The following is an 18,299-nucleotide window of genomic DNA, read 5'->3' as shown; positions in this document are numbered from 1 at the left end:
GCATTCCCTTTGAGAGCTTTGGCCATGATCACTTTGTTTACAAAGCTGAGGTTATTCTTTACATGTAGTTGCTACTCAAACAAACTTTAAGTGCAAAACATAGTAAAGAAGACAACCAGCACCCATATACCCATAAATAACGGAAACGTTCGAACCATTCTGAATATTCCAGAACGTTCATGTATTTACCCAAATACAATATCGAAGCAGTTCAAGGTGGCAATTATGCAGAACAGGACGTACATTTCAACCGACATTTGGTTGTATTTTTGGAGATAGAAATTAATCTAGCGGTATATCTACATTCAACATGTAGTCATTTCGTTTGGGTTGCAGTGTGGAAATGAAGGACTAAGTTTAAAATCAGATATCTTGACAACATTGAAGTTGGCTCTTTTATGAGATCAATATGGTACTCATTTCACTTTATTCGAATAAAATGAATATTTAGAAAGTCCTTCCATGATTGTATTCAGTATTATGTTTAAGATATAGGGGTTTGTAAACATTTCTAGAATTTCTATTTCTTGGTAAGGATTTTTTGAAGTTTTGTTTTCCTGTTGAAATGAGGAACTAAATATGGATCAAAAGTTGATGGCACTGACGGTTGGATTTGGCAGACTTCTTGGGACATGTTACAGCGTTATGGGTGAATAACTAAATCCAGGAACAAGTCATATCTTGTGGCTGGAAAATGGGCAATCAGAGGTTAGTTGCCTTGTTGACAGGATAGCAATAGACATACACTGTTCAAGGAGCAGTGCCGCCCTGTTTCCTCATTTTCAGTTTGTGCATCTGTAAGAGAGTCAACAGGTTCATCCTGACTTTTGACACGGTTAAAGTCATCTTTGCAGATCATTTAAAAAAATTAATGGAAATTTCTGGAAAAAAAATTACAGTCTGCTACGAAACTGAATTTTCTTTTATTCATCCCGATTTCAGATTTCCCCTGGCGCCAACTGTCATCCAAAACCACAATGCCATCCTTTCGTCAAACGTCTATGGTGTTTCTCATGGGTGCTGGTGCTCTCTGCATGCTGGTCGTGGAACACGTTTTCCTGCCTCATTTCTCATACAGGGTGGTTGATGACAGCAGGACCGTCGTTTCAATGTCTGCTATCAATGCTGAGGGACCTCCAGTACACGTAAATGTAGATCCTAACATACCGTTTCAGTCCGATAAACGTCCGATCGATAGACCGTCATCTAGATCCGCTTCTAGTCCTGGTAAAACTTTAGTGTACAGATTCAACGGAAGAGAGATGCAGCAGCTTCACGAGTTCTGCACATGGACAGTTCACGTTGACTGTGTTACTCTGAAGACAACATCTGGAGAGACACCGATCCATGTACACGACATCGTGATTGATAAGTATGTTTCTAAGACCATTAAAGAGACGGGATCGTGGGAGCCCGTAAACGTCAATCTCATTTTGACAGAATTAAAAAAGGATCCTGAACTTGGCTTCATGGATTTAGGGTCTCACGTTGGCGCCTTCTCTCTGTCTGTGGCCAAGTTTGGGAGGAAGGTGATATCTGTGGATCCGCTCATAGAGAATGTCAAGAGACTGTGTAAGTCCATTCAGAAAGGTGGTTTCACTGACAGGATGACAATCATATTTAATCCACTAGGATTCAATCACTCCTTCGTTAATTTCAAGCGTGAATTTGGCAACGTTGGAGGGACAAGCGTTATAGCATCTTCTGGGTCTTCTACTAAATCCCCGTGCGAGGAACCCGCTGACTCGTATACAATAACCCTTGACGATACATTACCCTTCCTGCCATTCAAGAAAGCCGTTTTAAAAATGGACATGCAAGAGTTTGAGTATTATGTTCTGAGTGGTGCAAAGAGGTTTTTCCAAGAGATAGAGGTTCCTGCAATTCTGATGGAGTGGGTACTTATGAAAACAGACGTTAATGGTGAAAAACTGGTAAAACTCTTAGTGGAAATGAAGTACTCAGCATACGCTCCAAGTATTGGCGGCGCGAAACTGGACCCAAGTCAGTACAAATCCTGGCCATATGATGTAATATGGAAAAAATAGAAGCAGTGTAAACTTTCGGTGCAACATGCCTTACGCAGTGAGTCAGACAAATAGTTTGAAATACTCAATTCCATCTCGCCATATGCCTGATTGATGTATCATCGACCATTTAGGTTGATGAGTGCTGAAAGAGTCCCTGTTTGTATGTTTTAGTTCTCAAAGAGAAGAATTTCAAACGTGCTAGTTTGAATGAGGGGTACATATATAACCATCTTCGAAATACATAGTTCAACCATTATCTCAAGGCGCCAATGATTCTACAAATGAGTGTAGAAGGCAGAATGTGCGACCATATTTGCACCCTCTTAGTCTTGGATACATAGACTGGTATATCAAGGGTTAATGAAATCTTAAAATGCAATACATGTACATTTTTAATGTAACGGTTTAGAAAACATCAGCCTCGTTTTATCGCTATAGAGATTTGACGTGTTGTTTGACGTTATCTTATGGAGATTACTTTCTTAGTGAAAACACGTTGGGATCACTCATACGTTAGTCAAACAACCTCAATGCTGTCTATCGGGCAATTTCCTCCTACATGGTAGATGAGGTAATACTGATATTTTCTAAATAGATGTTATTGAGTATTCTACCGTAGAACTGAAGAATTCGCGTTTCTTAGTAATATATTATCCAAATAAGGTATGTTACACCTATATCTTTGCACACACAGCACAAACGTAAAACGAACTAATAGATGTGTCGCAAAAGTTGGTAAAAAAACACAGAAGTCTATTGTGTCTCACAAAGCCCTCTCTTTTGCGGTTGAGAAGGGCAGTATTCAGCCAAGCTTCAGGGTGGTTCAGTTGGTAGCTGAGCAAGGGGGCTGGTCTCCACCAGTAAATTATTAATTTGGAGTAGCCCTCTGGATTCATGCATTCTGTTAACACCGTGAACACATATGTTGGCAGCCATGGACAGTAACGCCGTAGGTCAAGTGGTGTCCTACTGGGGAGTGCCCGAACAGAGGGTTCTTATTCAACATCATTTTTCAGTCAAAATCATATTTTGTTGCAAATAACCTATGGGGAGTTTGAACATGTGTGTGTATATATTGATATCACCTTTCCTTGCCTCCATATTTAATACTTAGTAGATTGAATACATCATTCGAATATCAAGAAGTTAGTTTTCAGATATATTTTGCAACTGAAGGTGATGATTAATTTGCCCATACACTTGAGGTAACTTTAACGTCAGCATAACGAAAAGGAAGATAGTTTTTATGGATGTCAACTTCTTTATTATGAGGAACACATTCACGTTTCGGAGTATAAATGGTATGAGTTCTTACAGATACATATCTATGCTCTCGGTCTGATACCATTCATTCACCTGATGAAGGAGTAAGGATTTATTCCGAAACGTTGTGTCCCTCATGATAAAGAAGTTGACAACCAATAAAAAACTCTCTTCCCCTTCGTTATGTAGACAATAAGGTTACCTCAAGTGTATGGACAAAGTAATCATCACCTTCAGTTGCGAGATATCTGACAACTACGCATTCAAAATATGTGTAATACTTCTAAATGCCATTCAAAGACCTTACATAACGAAACGTCAGAAACATGAACGTACGATGTCATAGCTGGCTTGACCTGCGTGATACAAACACGACATTGTTTGTTAGTAAACATCTTGAACTCGATTCACAATAGAAGAAAGTCACTGATGTGGCGTTTACATTGAGGTTTACATTTTTCATCACGCTGGACAATACTTGCTCGGAGGAACCCATTTTCATTGAAACCTTTAGTTAAACAACCTCTGTGCTCGTTACTGGGCAATTTCGAGTGTGGTCACTCAGTGATGATTGTCTTACGTGTGTACAAGTTTGGTACTCTTCACTGTAAATAGTCTACCATTCGTTAGGAGTGTGTGATATTACCACATCCTCATGTGCTGTATTTAATTGTGGTCTTTTTGCCATGTTTTCCAGGTAGATGTAATAAATCGTTTAGATTTCAAGATATTAGTTGCTTTATTTGAAGTTTGGTTTAACTATGACCAATCAACTGTTTCAAAAGTCCATATTACTTTAGACGCTAAAGCATGAAAAGAGAATTGTTGAAAATGACTTGAATAATACACTCCCACGTAATTGCGGCCTTGAGGTACACTACACATGTTGAAGCGTAGGGATTGACTGTTCTATGTTTCTCGGGTGTGAATGTTGTGGAGTGTAAAGAAAAACCAGATTGGATTCTCCAAAAATATATCAGTTGCAGCACATTCCTAATACCTTGGACAAAGGAATTAAACGAGCGTATATGCGGGAATATGCATAATGCTTCCGGTTTCTAAAATAATACAGGATTCCCCCACCTACCAACATCAATATATTAACAAATTAAAAGATGTCTCACTGACTTCATTTTAAATGACGACATGTAGACATGCCGAGCAACAACTGTTTGCTCGTGTCAGGGTTTAAAATCAACATCATAAGTTTAAGGGGGCGGTGGGGTAGTCTAGTGGTTAAAGCGTTGGCTCGTCACGCCAAAGACCCGGGTTCGAATCCCCACATGGGTACAATGCGTGAAGCCCATTTCTGGTGTCCCCCTCCGTGATATTGCTGGAATATTGCTAAAAGCGGCGTAAAACCAAACTCTGTCAGTCATAAGTTTAGGAGCTAAATTACACTTTCGCAGAAATATTCCATGAAAATGAAACAAACACAACAAGGAAAACACCACTCCATTGTCTTTCAGATGAAACACAATGAACAAATATATTTTGTTGTTTGCCATGTGAGTCAATGCCAGCGCACTGATAAGTTATCCTCCAGTTGAAGCCACTACATCTGTGTATCAGTTTTGTATCACTCACACCCGGGCGATGGTTTCCCTATAGGAGGGGCCTGTATATTGACTGGACCCTTGTATCCTTACATACTGTTGGACTATTTATCTTCTCCGTACTTAAAGAATTACCGGCCAGTTCCAGGACACTACCATATAATACAGATAACCACAGTTACCAATAAAGGCATGTGTCAGTTCCTTATACTTCACACAACAATACTCCCAAATTGCTTCCAGTGGGCGTAAAGGGCAAAACAGATGCTAGTGCTTTATTGGGGGGTGAGTACCACCCGGGATTCGAAACCACACTCTCAACGCAAAGCTCCTAATCGTCAGCAAACAAACTCAGTGATCTGACCCACTCCGCTACCGAGGCTTCCACGGAAGAGGCATTCTATCCATAGAACTCTCCCCGTTAATGACTGGACAACCAATGGGTATTAAACTGGTTTGTGTATAGAAGCGGCAAAGTCCTTTCCACACCCATAAGAAATCTCTGCTAAAAGCAGAGTCGATTGTACAATTGTGACTACGGCACGAAAATATATTTGTCTCAGCAGTATTACAGCTGTACGACGTTGTAAGTTAACAAATCGAGTCTGGACCAGACAATCCAGTGGTTTTCACCATGCGATACAATTGAAACAATGGATCCCAAAAATATGTTTACATGTCTAAGCAGGAATTAAATTCATTTAATGGACTAACGCGTAAATGAACTTGCTGATGAACTGAAACTAATCACTATTATATACACATGTCGTGTTGGCAGGATTTGTTGATCATTCAGTTTTTCCAGTGACTTCATTATAGACATGTTTGGTTTTTGAATTAGGTGCAGGTTTGTTCTGCTGTTGGAGTGAAGTTCCCGAGTTGCATTATAAACACATAAGTTAGTATCTGCACTGTGTCAACCAGAAGAGAAACATTTGGTCAGAGTCATTAAAACTGACTGACACTATGTTGTAAAACATATCTATTTCCAAAAGGGTTATCTCCCAAAACTTAGACACCCATATCTTAGGCACTAATGAGGGAAATTAATTAAGACAACACCCATGGCTGAAATGGAACAGTCCTAATTAGTGCTCCCTGCTTCCTAGGCCTAGCTTGTATTAATCAACAAATGATATCAACTCTACAAGAAGGATTAAGTTTGAAGGTACATAAGTGAGTGAGTTTAATTTTACGCCGCTTCTAGCAATATTCCAGCAATATCACGGGAGACACCAGAAATGGGCTTCACACATTGTACTTGAAGGTACATGGCTACTGTTCAGATATTAAATCTGTGGAAGCTGGCGTGCCCCAAGGTTCCGTTTTAGGACCTCTTCTGTTCATCATCTATGTTAATGATATTGTTGATTGTATAAATAGCAACATCTGCGCCTTTTTGTGGACGATACATCGATATATGTTATAATAGGTGATCATATTACAGCAGTCGCAATTATAAATAATGATTTGTCAAAAGATTCAGACCGGACCTAAAACGTGGCATGTCTAATCGACACATATCGGAAAAATCCAGATGTTCATCTGGTCACGATAGCGAAGACACTGTTCACTACCTTTTCTCATGTCGAAGTTATCAAAACGTAAGAACAACTATGTTTTCTTATATTCAAGGATACGATATTAAAACAGTATTATACGGTAATAACTCACTGAGTAAATCAATTAACAGTAATAACCTAAACCCATTACAGCCGTTTATTAATAAAAGTATGCACCTCCTGTGAATATCACCACAACATATATACCAAATAAACCTCATTTGTATGTTTTATATTTTGATTTGCAGCTGCATGCAATAGGCATAACCAACTCCTTACGCTAAAGTATATATTATACATGTTGAACTCAATAAATATGCTGAATCAAAATATAATCTTTTCTTATTGATTCTACTGGACTGATCCATTATAAGACTAGGTATTAGCTTGAGGATTAGTTGTGTACTCAGCCAGAAAAGTTGTTTTAAAGTGTCTAAGAGATGGGTGTCTAAGTCTAAATTATTAACAGCTGAGCCATATGTCACTGAAATAATGTCTAGATCTCATCGCAGTATACTTAGTAAGTTACGATGTGGCACCCTACCTCTGGAAATAGAGGTCGGTAGATTTACACGCCCTAAACCACCTTTAGATGATAGAATTTTTAAATGATGTGATGGCAATACTTTTGAGGACGAAGTTCACTTTCTTTCTTTACGATATGACTTGTGGAAAAATGTATTGAATAACCCTTTTGTTTCTCTTGTCGCCTACTGACCAGGCCGTATTTATTCTAGGTAATGTTAAATTAATGAAACCCATAGCTGCATTGGTTACTAAAATGTTTAATACACGTAAACGCACTCTGTAGTCCTAGTAATTAAATATACCACACTTCACTGTTGCTTATAAAGCTGTGACATTTTATTCACTACTATCTGTTTTAGGTATAATGTAGTGGTTTGTGTCTCATAGGCCATATGGCCTGAAGCTATATCTTTTATTGTGTGTTTTAAAGTGTCTATGTGTGTGGTATAAAAACATGTGACACACACACAAAAAAGTTTCTTCTTTCTTCTCCGTAACTATACGTAAACACAATTTGTAGTCATGGAATTAAATATACCACACTCCACTGTTGCTTACAAAGCTGTGATATTGCATTCACTGCTATCTGTTTTAGGTATAATGTAGTGTCTTGTGTCTCATAAGTCATATGGCCGGATGTTATATTTTATTGAGTGTTTTATAGTGTCTATGTATGTTTTATATATAACATGTGACACACGGGTAAAAAATATTTCTTCTTCTTCTTCTTCTAAGTTTGGGAGGTTATCTTCAAAAGATACTAAAGTTGTCTTAATTAAAAATTAACAACAGGATTTTCTGGTTCATCGATCATTTGATTGTCTTGTATATTTCCAGGCCAGCATGGCAGGAGTAATGCTAGGCGTCGTCGGACTGCAACTAAACGATTTGTCTAGACACATTGTGTGAATGGCGACTGCTACCGGTAAAGCAGGACTAAAAAATGCAACCATTTTTCCTGATGATGGCTGAGTGTCTTCACAGACACACATACAGACAGATATTTTATTTTAGTCTCACCTCATACAAGTTAAAACATATATACAAATCAAATAATAAAATACATGTGATGAGCCATCCCTTATGGGATTATGAGAGACTATAAAAAAAACTATAAACATGAACATAAAATATCCTTTACAAAGATGTATACATTAGTAAAAAGCATATAGTCTAAACATGTGTTATAAAAGCATTGTAAGGTATTAGGTATATAAAGAGTTTTTCTAACATCTAAAAAATCCATGCAGGTTTTGGCAGAAATTCTACAATTATATGGGCTTGACATAATAAAAGCCAACTGATCAGCATCAGACATGTTATAAAACCAGCATTTAAAGTTGAACACAAGGATAAGCTGTGAAGTCGGGTTTCGTTGATCGCTGGTAGTACCTCTGAAAGCTTTTGTGCCTCGGCATTCATCTCGTAGGTGTTTGTGCCTCATCTTTGCAACCATGGTTACAGGTTACAATGCCTCTATAAAGCTTTGTGTCATGGCAGACATGTGAAGGACATTATTGATTTATTTCGGATGAACGACTGACCAGCCGAATTGGGTCAATTTGTATGCATCAACAATCGTTTCATTGCAGTATCTGCGACGTTAGGGTGTAGCAGATCCTAACACTGTTATCAAGCAAGTGACACTGCATGATGCACAAGGAGAATATATACATGAAGCATAATTGAGTTTATACAATTGAGGAAGTTGATGTAAAGTGTGATGGCATTGCTGATAGTTGTTGTGGCTTTAGACAATAGCTATGAAGCCAGATAGACAAAGGGGAGGCGAGAGTTAGTCTGGACTGACCTTGATTAGATGATAGTTAGCTGAAGGGATGTAATAACCTAAGCTTGATCTCCGTTGATTGTTGTTTTATGTTAATTGCCTCTAAGAACGTTCTTATCGTGTGGGCGAACCGGTTGGCTTCAATGAAGTTGATGTTGTTTCAAAAGATGGTATGATTACAATGGGCTTGGGTGTGGTCGGCAATGGCTGAATTTGAGTGTTTATTCTCCACAAAGGTCTACTGTTCCATGATTAGCATGGTTAGGGGCCGGGACGTGTCACATTGGATGTAGCAGACAATCCCTGCGGCATCTTCTTATGTTACTTGTAGCGCATAGAATAGAACAGAGTGACTAGCTTGTCTAGATGTAAACATTAAACCATAAAGACACATGCATCACACAGTTATACAACGCCCGGCCGACAAGGGCCTATTGGTTGAAACATATGTATTCGTGAAAACAAATGGATTGGCAAACAAGCTACAAGGTTATATTAATGCCGCTCCAATACCATTTACACAGGTAAATAAACCAAAATTAACATACAAGATAATCACATGAGAAACCACAAGGTTAATGTACAGTCAGATGATAGTTAATATTTCAACAGCAACTTCATTACTGATATATTTCTTAAAGCTAATAATTCTTCAACCATATTTGGTACCAAATCTACAAGTAGCAGTGATGAAGAGGTAAACAGATTTTAAGATAGCTAGGTTATCGAGATCAGATATTTCACTAATTTCATATGCAATTGTCTTTAAGCTGTACCCATTTTTGTAATATAACGCATCATTTCTTAACATAGCGTAGTTTGGACAGGCAAGTAGATAGTGTTGTGTATCTTCACGATAAACGCCGCACGAACAGGAAGGATCGTTTGAGATATATCTTTCAAATTTATGATAATTTAGATCACTACAGCCTAAACGAAGCCTACAATGAATAATTTGACAAAATCGACTTCCATAATTCCCATCAAATACTGTTAGCTTTACGATGTTTACAAATGCGGCTTTCCAAAGGAGTTTTACGTTTTGAGAAACGGCCAATCTCGATTCCAAGGGGGAGTGTATCACATCTAAATTCTGCAAAAATGCTTACGTCTGGTTTAAACATATTTATTTCCAAAAGTGGAACCGGATTGGTAAACAAGCAATATGCATATGTTGCTAATCTGAATACCGCTTACAAGGATATAAATACGGTATAAATATAACAATCATGAGGAAAAATATGTAACAAACAATAGTTTTCTTCTTATAACTTTATACCTATTAGTGTCGGAAAGTCAGTGCAATTTCGTTTTAACTACATGTATTTATAACGCAAATCTGCCTGACAATACAATGAAAGAATGGATAAATTATAGTATTTTAAGATGATCCATTAGAGTGGCCGTAGAGTAATGAATTAATGTCATATCCTTTAGCATAGAAGTACATTTTATTTCTTTTATCAGTATAATTAACGCATGGAAGGAAATAGTGAATTATATCTTCATAGCAATAACCACAAGAACAAGAGGGATTTGAAGATATAAATCGTTTATATTCATGTGCGTTTAGATTGTTGCAACCGAGCCTGAGGCGTGAATGGATAATCTGACAAAGCCTTGAACCAAAATTTAAATTTAAGTAGTTGTGAATATTATTATTTGACACATTAATTTGTTTCTTAAAACTACCCTAATAAGTCGATTCTCTGTGATCGGGAGCCAAAGACTTCCACAATTTTATTGTATCTGGGAGAAATGACTTGGCATAATTTGTACTTTTACAATCGATAGTTTGAAGTCTCGGAAATTGTAGTTTGTAGTGTCAGATACCTTAGGGGGGCACGAGATTACTCAATATTTTTGAGTTAAACTGTTATTCATTTTATAAAACTTTATTCGTTTTGGGGTGTATCTAACATATTTTAGTATCTTTGAATGTACAGTGGTTGGAAGTTAATTTTGTTTATGACTCGTACCGCGAACAGCACCGCAAATAGTTCTAAGTGCATCAAGATTAAGTTTTTCAAGTGTAAGTGCTTGCTGTTTGGTACAATTGTCCCAACTGTGACGACAATAATCGAAATTAGGCAACATAAATTGTACATTGTTTGTAGGGTTTTACGTGAGAGACGATATTTAAAACCTCTAAGACAGTTTACCATGGGTGCAACCTTTTCAGCGATACAAATAACATGGTCAGTCCAGGAACAATCATGCTGTAGAGTTCCAAAGTTCCAAATGTTTATGACTATTATTGTCATTAATATTACTATCCTTCATTATTTGATTTGAGTTTTGGGCATGGCTGTACTTTAAGAGAAAATTGTATAGAATCCGTTTTATTAGGATTAATTGTAACTTGCCATTCGTCAGTCCCATCAGAAATTTTACGTAGATCATTATTAATGCTATGTCTTGTCCTGTCTCTGATATTACAGACACGTTCAGTGAAGGTTTAAACAAGCGATATGTCTTTAACTTATTTCCGTTACTCTGCTACTTTCTGGGCCATGATTCTTTGTCAACACAAAGAAGTCTATTTTTTACATACATGCACTCTAGTGAAAACTAAATGACGGAGTATTGTCTAAGTCTAGAAGTGATAACTGCAATTATCCAAACATTTTTACAATTGTGCAGTCCCAAACATTTCGAAACTTTAAATGACCATCTTTGTACAAATTTAGTTAGCCTATTTTCGTGATTGGAACAGGGCCTTTTCCAAAGACGAACAATTTCAATTCTTTGTTTTGTAACCTTTGATACCCATTCCATTTCACCCCTTATTGCCAAATTTTGTGTTTTATTATCCACTCCAAAAAAGAAACGACACGCTTTGTTTTGTATGGCATAAATGCAACTGAATTCTTTCGTACCCAAATCGGCGAACCATATGATAGGCTGAACCAGATTATCATGCAAAATATTAAAAACCTCATAATTCATTCCCCCTAAAAGTTTAAATTTACTTACACTAACCCCAAGGGTCCTACTGGCGACATAGCGATTTCCGTAGCTGTAGAATTCAAATCTAAATGTTCCTGTTAACCAAAGACCAAAATATTTGTACGCCTGTACTATTTCTTCATTTTCATCCCCACATGTGAAATTAAAAGTTGGCTGTGCAGATGGGGGATTACGGTAATGGACAATCTTTGGATTTTTTACTATTAATTTGTAAATGCCATTTCTTGTTGCCAGTTGGCAACACGGTTTAACACCAACTGACGTGAAATTTCATCAGGTGCCAGGAAGCAGCATTATCGGCATACAGTAAAATACTACATATAGTGTTATAGACATCAATACCACATTCAGCATATTGACTTCTTGTATCTGGTCATTTATAAATACCGAAAACAGTGTCGGTAACAAAACGCAGCCCTGTTTCACACCGCTGAGTACAGCGAAACTGTCGGTCATTTTACAGGTGGCTTGTAGAATGTTTACACAATGTCTATATTGGTTTGCTTCTTAAGATGAGGGGCGGTGGGGTAGCCTAGTGGTTAAAGCATTGGCTTGTCACACCGGAGACCCGGGTTCGAATCCCCACATGGGTACAATGTGTGAAGCCCATTTCCGGTGTCCCCCGTCGTGATGTTGCTGGAATATTTTTAAAAGCGGCGTAAAACCAAACTCAGTCAGTCAGTCGGTCTTAAGATGAGTATATCGATGTATGGTGTGCTCAGTGAGTGAGTGAGTTAAAATTTAACGTCGCCTCGGCAATATTTCAGCCATTATGACGAATGGTGCAGATTGCTGGCGCAGTGGTTTGTCTCTTGCGTTGAGGGTGGTCTTGGTGGTTTTGTTGGCTAGGTTGGTTGGATACTGATTAACGTTTTATGAAGACATGACGAAGGTTTCAAGGGCTTGGGTTATGGAGCTGATGTTCTTTGCTCTACTGGCTATGGTGGGGATTGTTTAGTTCATCACACTGGACATCAGCTTCCTCAGTCGTATACATATACTCATTGTGGTGCAGCACAAGCTTGATAACGGTGTCAGCAGCTACAATGAACGTCGCATCTATTGCAATGAAGAAGTCGCCAGTCCCTAAAACATGTTTCTCTTCATCATGCCAGATTCTGAATTCTTTTATGACTAACACCGTGTATCATGACCATTTGATAGCGATCCCTATTCACATGTTCATGATGTATTCGTAAGCGTGCAATCGACTCTTCTCTTGTAGAGGTCCCTTGTGGAGGTTTGCATATATTTATAAAGTGAGTGAGTGAAATAATAATATAGGTAGGAGTGGTATTTTTGGTATGTTTGTAGTTATCCTATATCTGCAGATGATATTTAAAGGCACTTCAGCCTTATATACATGTAGGTGCAAAGATTGATCATACTCAGTAGTGTAAAATGCATTGGACATAAAATGCACTTCAGATTGTGGCGCTGCTTTGCTAAGATAAATAGTGCGCGATCAGTAAAATAATGTTATTGTAGGAAATAGTATGTGGCGTAAACAGACTGATAGAAAATGGCATGCACATAATTTGGCTTTAGAGACTTATGTTTACCTAAATAACACCTGATTGAACTTAGGTTTTCTTATGGCTTTACAAAACTTTACTGTTTCAGATAACACTAATCAACTACAACCTCTAGTACATTCTAAATATAATATTTATAACAATTGTTTGTGTGCGTAAATTTCTTAACATTTATATGGGTACATGTCTGTCTTTAGACGTTCAGGACAATTTGTCAGAACTGAAATCTAAAATTTACTGTGAAAACAATCTCTAACTTCCTGAATGACATCTCGTAGACAAGAAATAGGCATCCCCATGGGCACCAGTTATGCTCCCCTCCTCTGTTTCTCCAGGCATATGAATCGGAATTACAGCTCGGGCTGTAAAATCTAATTTGGCCAAGAAGTTGAACTTAAGCTCAAGCTACATCAATGGTCTTATATCGTTGAATAACCATCACAACGCCAATCCCCTTCCCCCAATTTACCTACCAAGACACCAAATATCGGAGAACTGTGATTCCATTTCAGAGGTTCCCTATTTAAATCGATGTAATTCTCTGATTTTACTGCTCCATATGTTTGTACCGTGTTTTATCAGTACAGTAACTGATCTTCTTTAGGTTACGAGAGTGGTCATCTTAAAGGCAGGATACGCTGACGTTTTCGCACACACATTATCCCCGCTATTTGATAGTGATTCCTAAACACATGCTCACGATGAAGTCGAAATCGTACATTCCACTCTACTATTGCCAGATGTGGATTTTTAATGGGTTTTGTCGGTATTATTTTTACACACTTATACACTGATAACATGTATGTTTCTGTCATTGCATTCATATTTATAACATTTGGTTTACTCTTATTAAAGGTTATGCATTTTACACTAATTCGTTTTCGTCACATTTCAGTTTTCACCAGCAGAGATTCAGCAGGTGATCAGAGGGCACTATGGCATCAATCCGTCAGTCTTATGTGTTTCTGCTGGTGGTCGCTGGCGCTTTCACCATGCTCTCTTTTGAACACATAGTTCTGCCTTACTTCTCATACAAGGTGGTTGAAAACAGCGGCTCCGTCGCTTCAATGTCTCAGGGAACACCAGTAGACGTTGCAAACGATAACAGCGGGACTAAGTCGCTCAGATCCGCCCCCAGCCCTGGTAAAACTTTAGTGTACAGATTCAACGGAAGTGAGATGCAGCAGCTTTACGAGTTCTGCACATGGACAGTTCACGTTGACTGTGTTTCTCTGAAGACAACATCTGGAGAGACACCGATCCATATACACGACATCGTGATTGACAAGTATGTTTCTAAGACCATTAAAGTGACGGGATCGTGGGAGCCCGTAAACGTCAATCTCATTTTGACAGAATTAAAAAAGGATCCTGAACTTGGCTTCATGGATTTAGGGTCTCACGTTGGCGCCTTCTCTCTGTCTGTGGCCAAGTTTGGGAGGAAGGTGATATCTGTGGATCCGCTCATAGAGAATGTCAAGAGACTGTGTAAGTCCATTCAGAAAGGTGGTTTCACTGACAGGATGACAATCATATTTAATCCACTAGGATTCAATCACTCCTTCGTAAATTTCAAGCGTGAATTTGGCAACGTTGGAGGTACAAGCGTTGTAGCATCTTCTGGGTCTTCTACTAAATCCCCGTGCGAGGAACCCGCTGACTCGTATACAATAACCCTTGACGATACATTACCCTTCCTGCCATTCAAGAAAGCCGTTTTAAAAATGGACATCCAAGAGTTTGAGTATTATGTTCTGAGTGGTGCAAAGAGGTTTTTCCAAGAGATAGAGGTTCCTGCAATTCTGATGGAGTGGGTACTTATGAAAACAGACGTTAATGGTGAAAAACTGGTAAAACTCTTAGTGGGAATGAAGTACTCAGCATACGCTCCAAGTATTGGCGGCGCGAAACTGGACCCAAGTCAGTACAAATCCTGGCCATATGATGTGATATGGAAGAAATAGGAACAATGTCGTTGCAACGCTGTTGACATACTGATGGTGTAACGGAATTGCTGGAATTTAGCAGAGATTGCGTTTTGTCTCTGTGGTGTTGATTGATTGAAACATATTTTATTCAATTAAGAAACGGATTGGGCCCAAGTTATCCAACTTACATAAGCCCTCTCTACATAGTTACAAGTGTATATTACAAAAAAGTTCAACAAGAGACAGACAAAGGGTATAGATATGTACAGACAGAGTTATTTAAATCGTGTAAGTGTTATGGATGTAGATATGTACAGATTTAAAAACATTCTGATTTTCACTAAGCGAGAGACCTGCATTGCTAATTGAGATGAGATTAATATCAATACATGTTCTATAATGTGATTGCTGTTGCCCACAGACCAGTCTTAATAAAATCATTTTCTTAACCTTTGTCAACATAAACAAACATTTGTGATGATGCTTAATCTTATACGTCCAAAACGTTTGTTAGAACCAGATGAATATCTTCAAAAACAAAAAAATAATTGCCATTAAAATGAATGTTTGTACATGGTCAAAGTGTACATATAATATTCTGATCGTACAAACCACCCATTCTGGTTTGGATTCACATTTCTTGGTTGATGGTTTGCATCCTTCCTAACGCATGCCAAAGCAAGATGGGTCGGACAATAATGGCATAAGAGAACTGAGGTGCTGTCGACTGTCGGCTTTCTGTTAGATTACGGATTGAGTCATGTTTGTGTCACATGTTCGTCTCTTGTCAATATGCTAGTCTGTTTGAAACAGGAAAATAGAAATGAAAAGACGCTTTACGTCACATATCAGAAAGGCTTTTACATTTATATACATGTCACATCCGTCGTTTTCAAATATAGAAATGAATTCAGGTGCTTCCGTTCTTCTCTGTGACTCACATAGTTTGATTGCACTGTCGGTGAGATAGCGAGATAACAGGGAGAGGATGTACTGATGTGAGTTAAGGTGAGAACAGGGAGCGGATGTACTGGTGAAGTAGCGATAAAACTGGCAGAATGTATACTGACATGAGATCGGATGAGAACAGTGGGAGGGTGTACTGATCAGTCAGATAGGATGAGAACAGGGAGCGTGTGTAGTAATGTGAGACAGAGAGAGGACAACGGACAGCCAGTGCACGTCTGAGATGTGGCGAAAGATCAACGGGTAGCCTCTGCACATCTGAGATATGGCGAGTGAACAACGAGTAGCTGCTGCATGGGTGAGATATGGCGAGAGAACAACGAGTAGCTGTTGCATGGGTGAGATATGGCGAGAGAATAACGAGTAGCTGTTGCACGGGTGAGATATGGCGAGAGAAAAACGAGTAGCTGTTGCATGGGTGAGATATGGCACGAGAACAACGAGTAGTGGTTGCACGGCTGAGATATGGCGGGACAACGAGTAGCTGTTGCGTGGGTGAGATATGGCGAGAGAACAATGAGGTGCTGTTGCATGGGTGAACAACGAGTAGTGGTTGCACGGCTGAGATATGGCGGGACAACGAGTAGCTGTTGCGTGGGTGAGATATGGCGAGAGAACAACGAGGTGCTGTTGCATGGGTGAGATATGGCGAGAGAACAACGAGTAGTGGTTGCACGGGTGAGATATGGCGGGAGAACAACGGGTAGCGGTTGCACGGGTGAGATATGGCGGGAGAACGAGTAGCTGTTGCATGGGTGAGATATGGCGGGACAACAACGAGTAGCGGTTGCCCGGCTGAGATATGGCGGGAGAACAACGAGTAGCTGTTGCATGGGTGAGATATGGCGAGAGAACAACGAGTAGTGGTTGCATGGGTGAGATAATGCGGGAGAACAACGAGTAGCTGTTGCATGGGTGAAATATAGCGGGACAACAACGAGTAGCTGTTGCATGGGTGAGATATGGTGGCAGAACAACGAGTAGCTGTTGCATGGGTGAGATATGGCGAGAGAACAACGAGTAGCTGTTGTATGGGTGAGATATGGCGAGAGAACAACGAGTAGTGGTTGCATGGGTGAGATATGGCGAGAGAACAACGCGTAGCTGTTGCATGGGTGAGATATGGCGGGAGAACAACGGGTAGCTGTTGCATGGGTGAGATATAGCGGGAGAGCAACGAGTAGCTGTTGCATGGGTGAGATATGGCGGGAGAACAACGAGTAGCTGTTGCCCGGCTGAGATATGGCGAGAGAACAACGAGTAGTGGTTGCATGGATGAGATAATGCGGGAGAACAACGGGTAGCGGTTGCACGGGTGAGATATGGCGGGAGAACGAGTAGCTGTTGCATGGGTGAGATATGGCGGGAGAACAACGAGTAGCTGTTGCCCGGCTGAGATATGGCGGGAGAACAACGAGAAGTGGTTGCATGGGTGAGATATGGCGAGAGAACAACGGGTAGCGGTTGCACGGGTGAGATATGGCGGGAGAACGAGTAGCTGTTGCATGGGTGAGATATGGCGGGAGAACAACGAGTAGTGGTTGCACGGGTGAGGTATGGCGGGAGAACGAGTAGCTGTTGCAGGGGTGAGATATGGAGAGAGAACAAAGAGTTGCTGTTGCACAGGTGAGATATGGCGAGAGAACAAGGAGTAGTGGTTGCACGGCTGAGATATGGCGAGAGAACAACGGGTAGCGGTTGCACGGGTGAGATATGGCGGGAGAACGAGTAGCTGTTGCATGGGTGAGATATGGCGAGAGAACAACGAGTAGCTGTTACACAGGTGAGATATGGCGGGAGAACATATGGCATGGGGGGAGAACAACGAGTAGTGGTTGCATGGGTGAGATATGGCGAGAGAACAACGCGTAGCTGTTGCATGGGTGAGATATGGCGGGAGAACAACTGGTAGCTGTTGCATGGGTGAGATATGGCGGGAGAACAACGTGTAGCTGTTGCATGGGTGAGATATGGCGGGAGAACAACGAGTAGCTGTTGCCCGGCTGAGATATGGCGGGAGAACAACGAGTAGTGGTTGCATGGGTGAGATATGGCGAGAGAACAACGGGTAGCGGTTGCACGGGTGAGATATGGCGGGAGAACGAGTAGCTGTTGCATGGGTGAGATATGGCGAGAGAACAACGACTAGTGGTTGCATGGGTGAGATATGGC

The 18,299-nt window shown here is 39.8% G+C and overlaps 1 protein-coding gene across 4 annotated transcripts in view; it reads left to right on the top strand.

Annotated features, from left to right (window-relative positions):
• Positions 1-15,387, top strand: part of LOC124284696 — a 56,690-nt gene extending 41,303 nt beyond the window's left edge. For 2 of the 4 annotated variants that reach the window (XM_046720799.1, XM_046720800.1), the window contains 2 exons: positions 943-1,572; positions 14,129-15,387. In XM_046720799.1, the coding sequence (XP_046576755.1) occupies positions 14,169-15,197 (1,029 nt within the window). In that variant the 5' untranslated portion in view covers positions 943-1,572; positions 14,129-14,168 and the 3' untranslated portion in view covers positions 15,198-15,387. Of the gene's footprint in view, positions 1-942; positions 1,573-1,677; positions 2,086-14,128 lie in introns of those variants that run through there. The other 2 variants (XM_046720802.1, XM_046720801.1) reach the window with 2 other exon arrangements.
• Positions 15,388-18,299: the final 2,912 nt, after the last annotated feature.

Source organism: Haliotis rubra, unplaced genomic scaffold, assembly GCF_003918875.1.
Source record: "Haliotis rubra isolate DU_JTF1 unplaced genomic scaffold, ASM391887v1 Scf342, whole genome shotgun sequence".
NCBI classification, from domain to species: domain Eukaryota; kingdom Metazoa; phylum Mollusca; class Gastropoda; order Lepetellida; family Haliotidae; genus Haliotis; species Haliotis rubra.
Note: the sequence above shows the minus strand (reverse complement) of the source record. Positions and strands in the feature narration are given on the sequence as shown.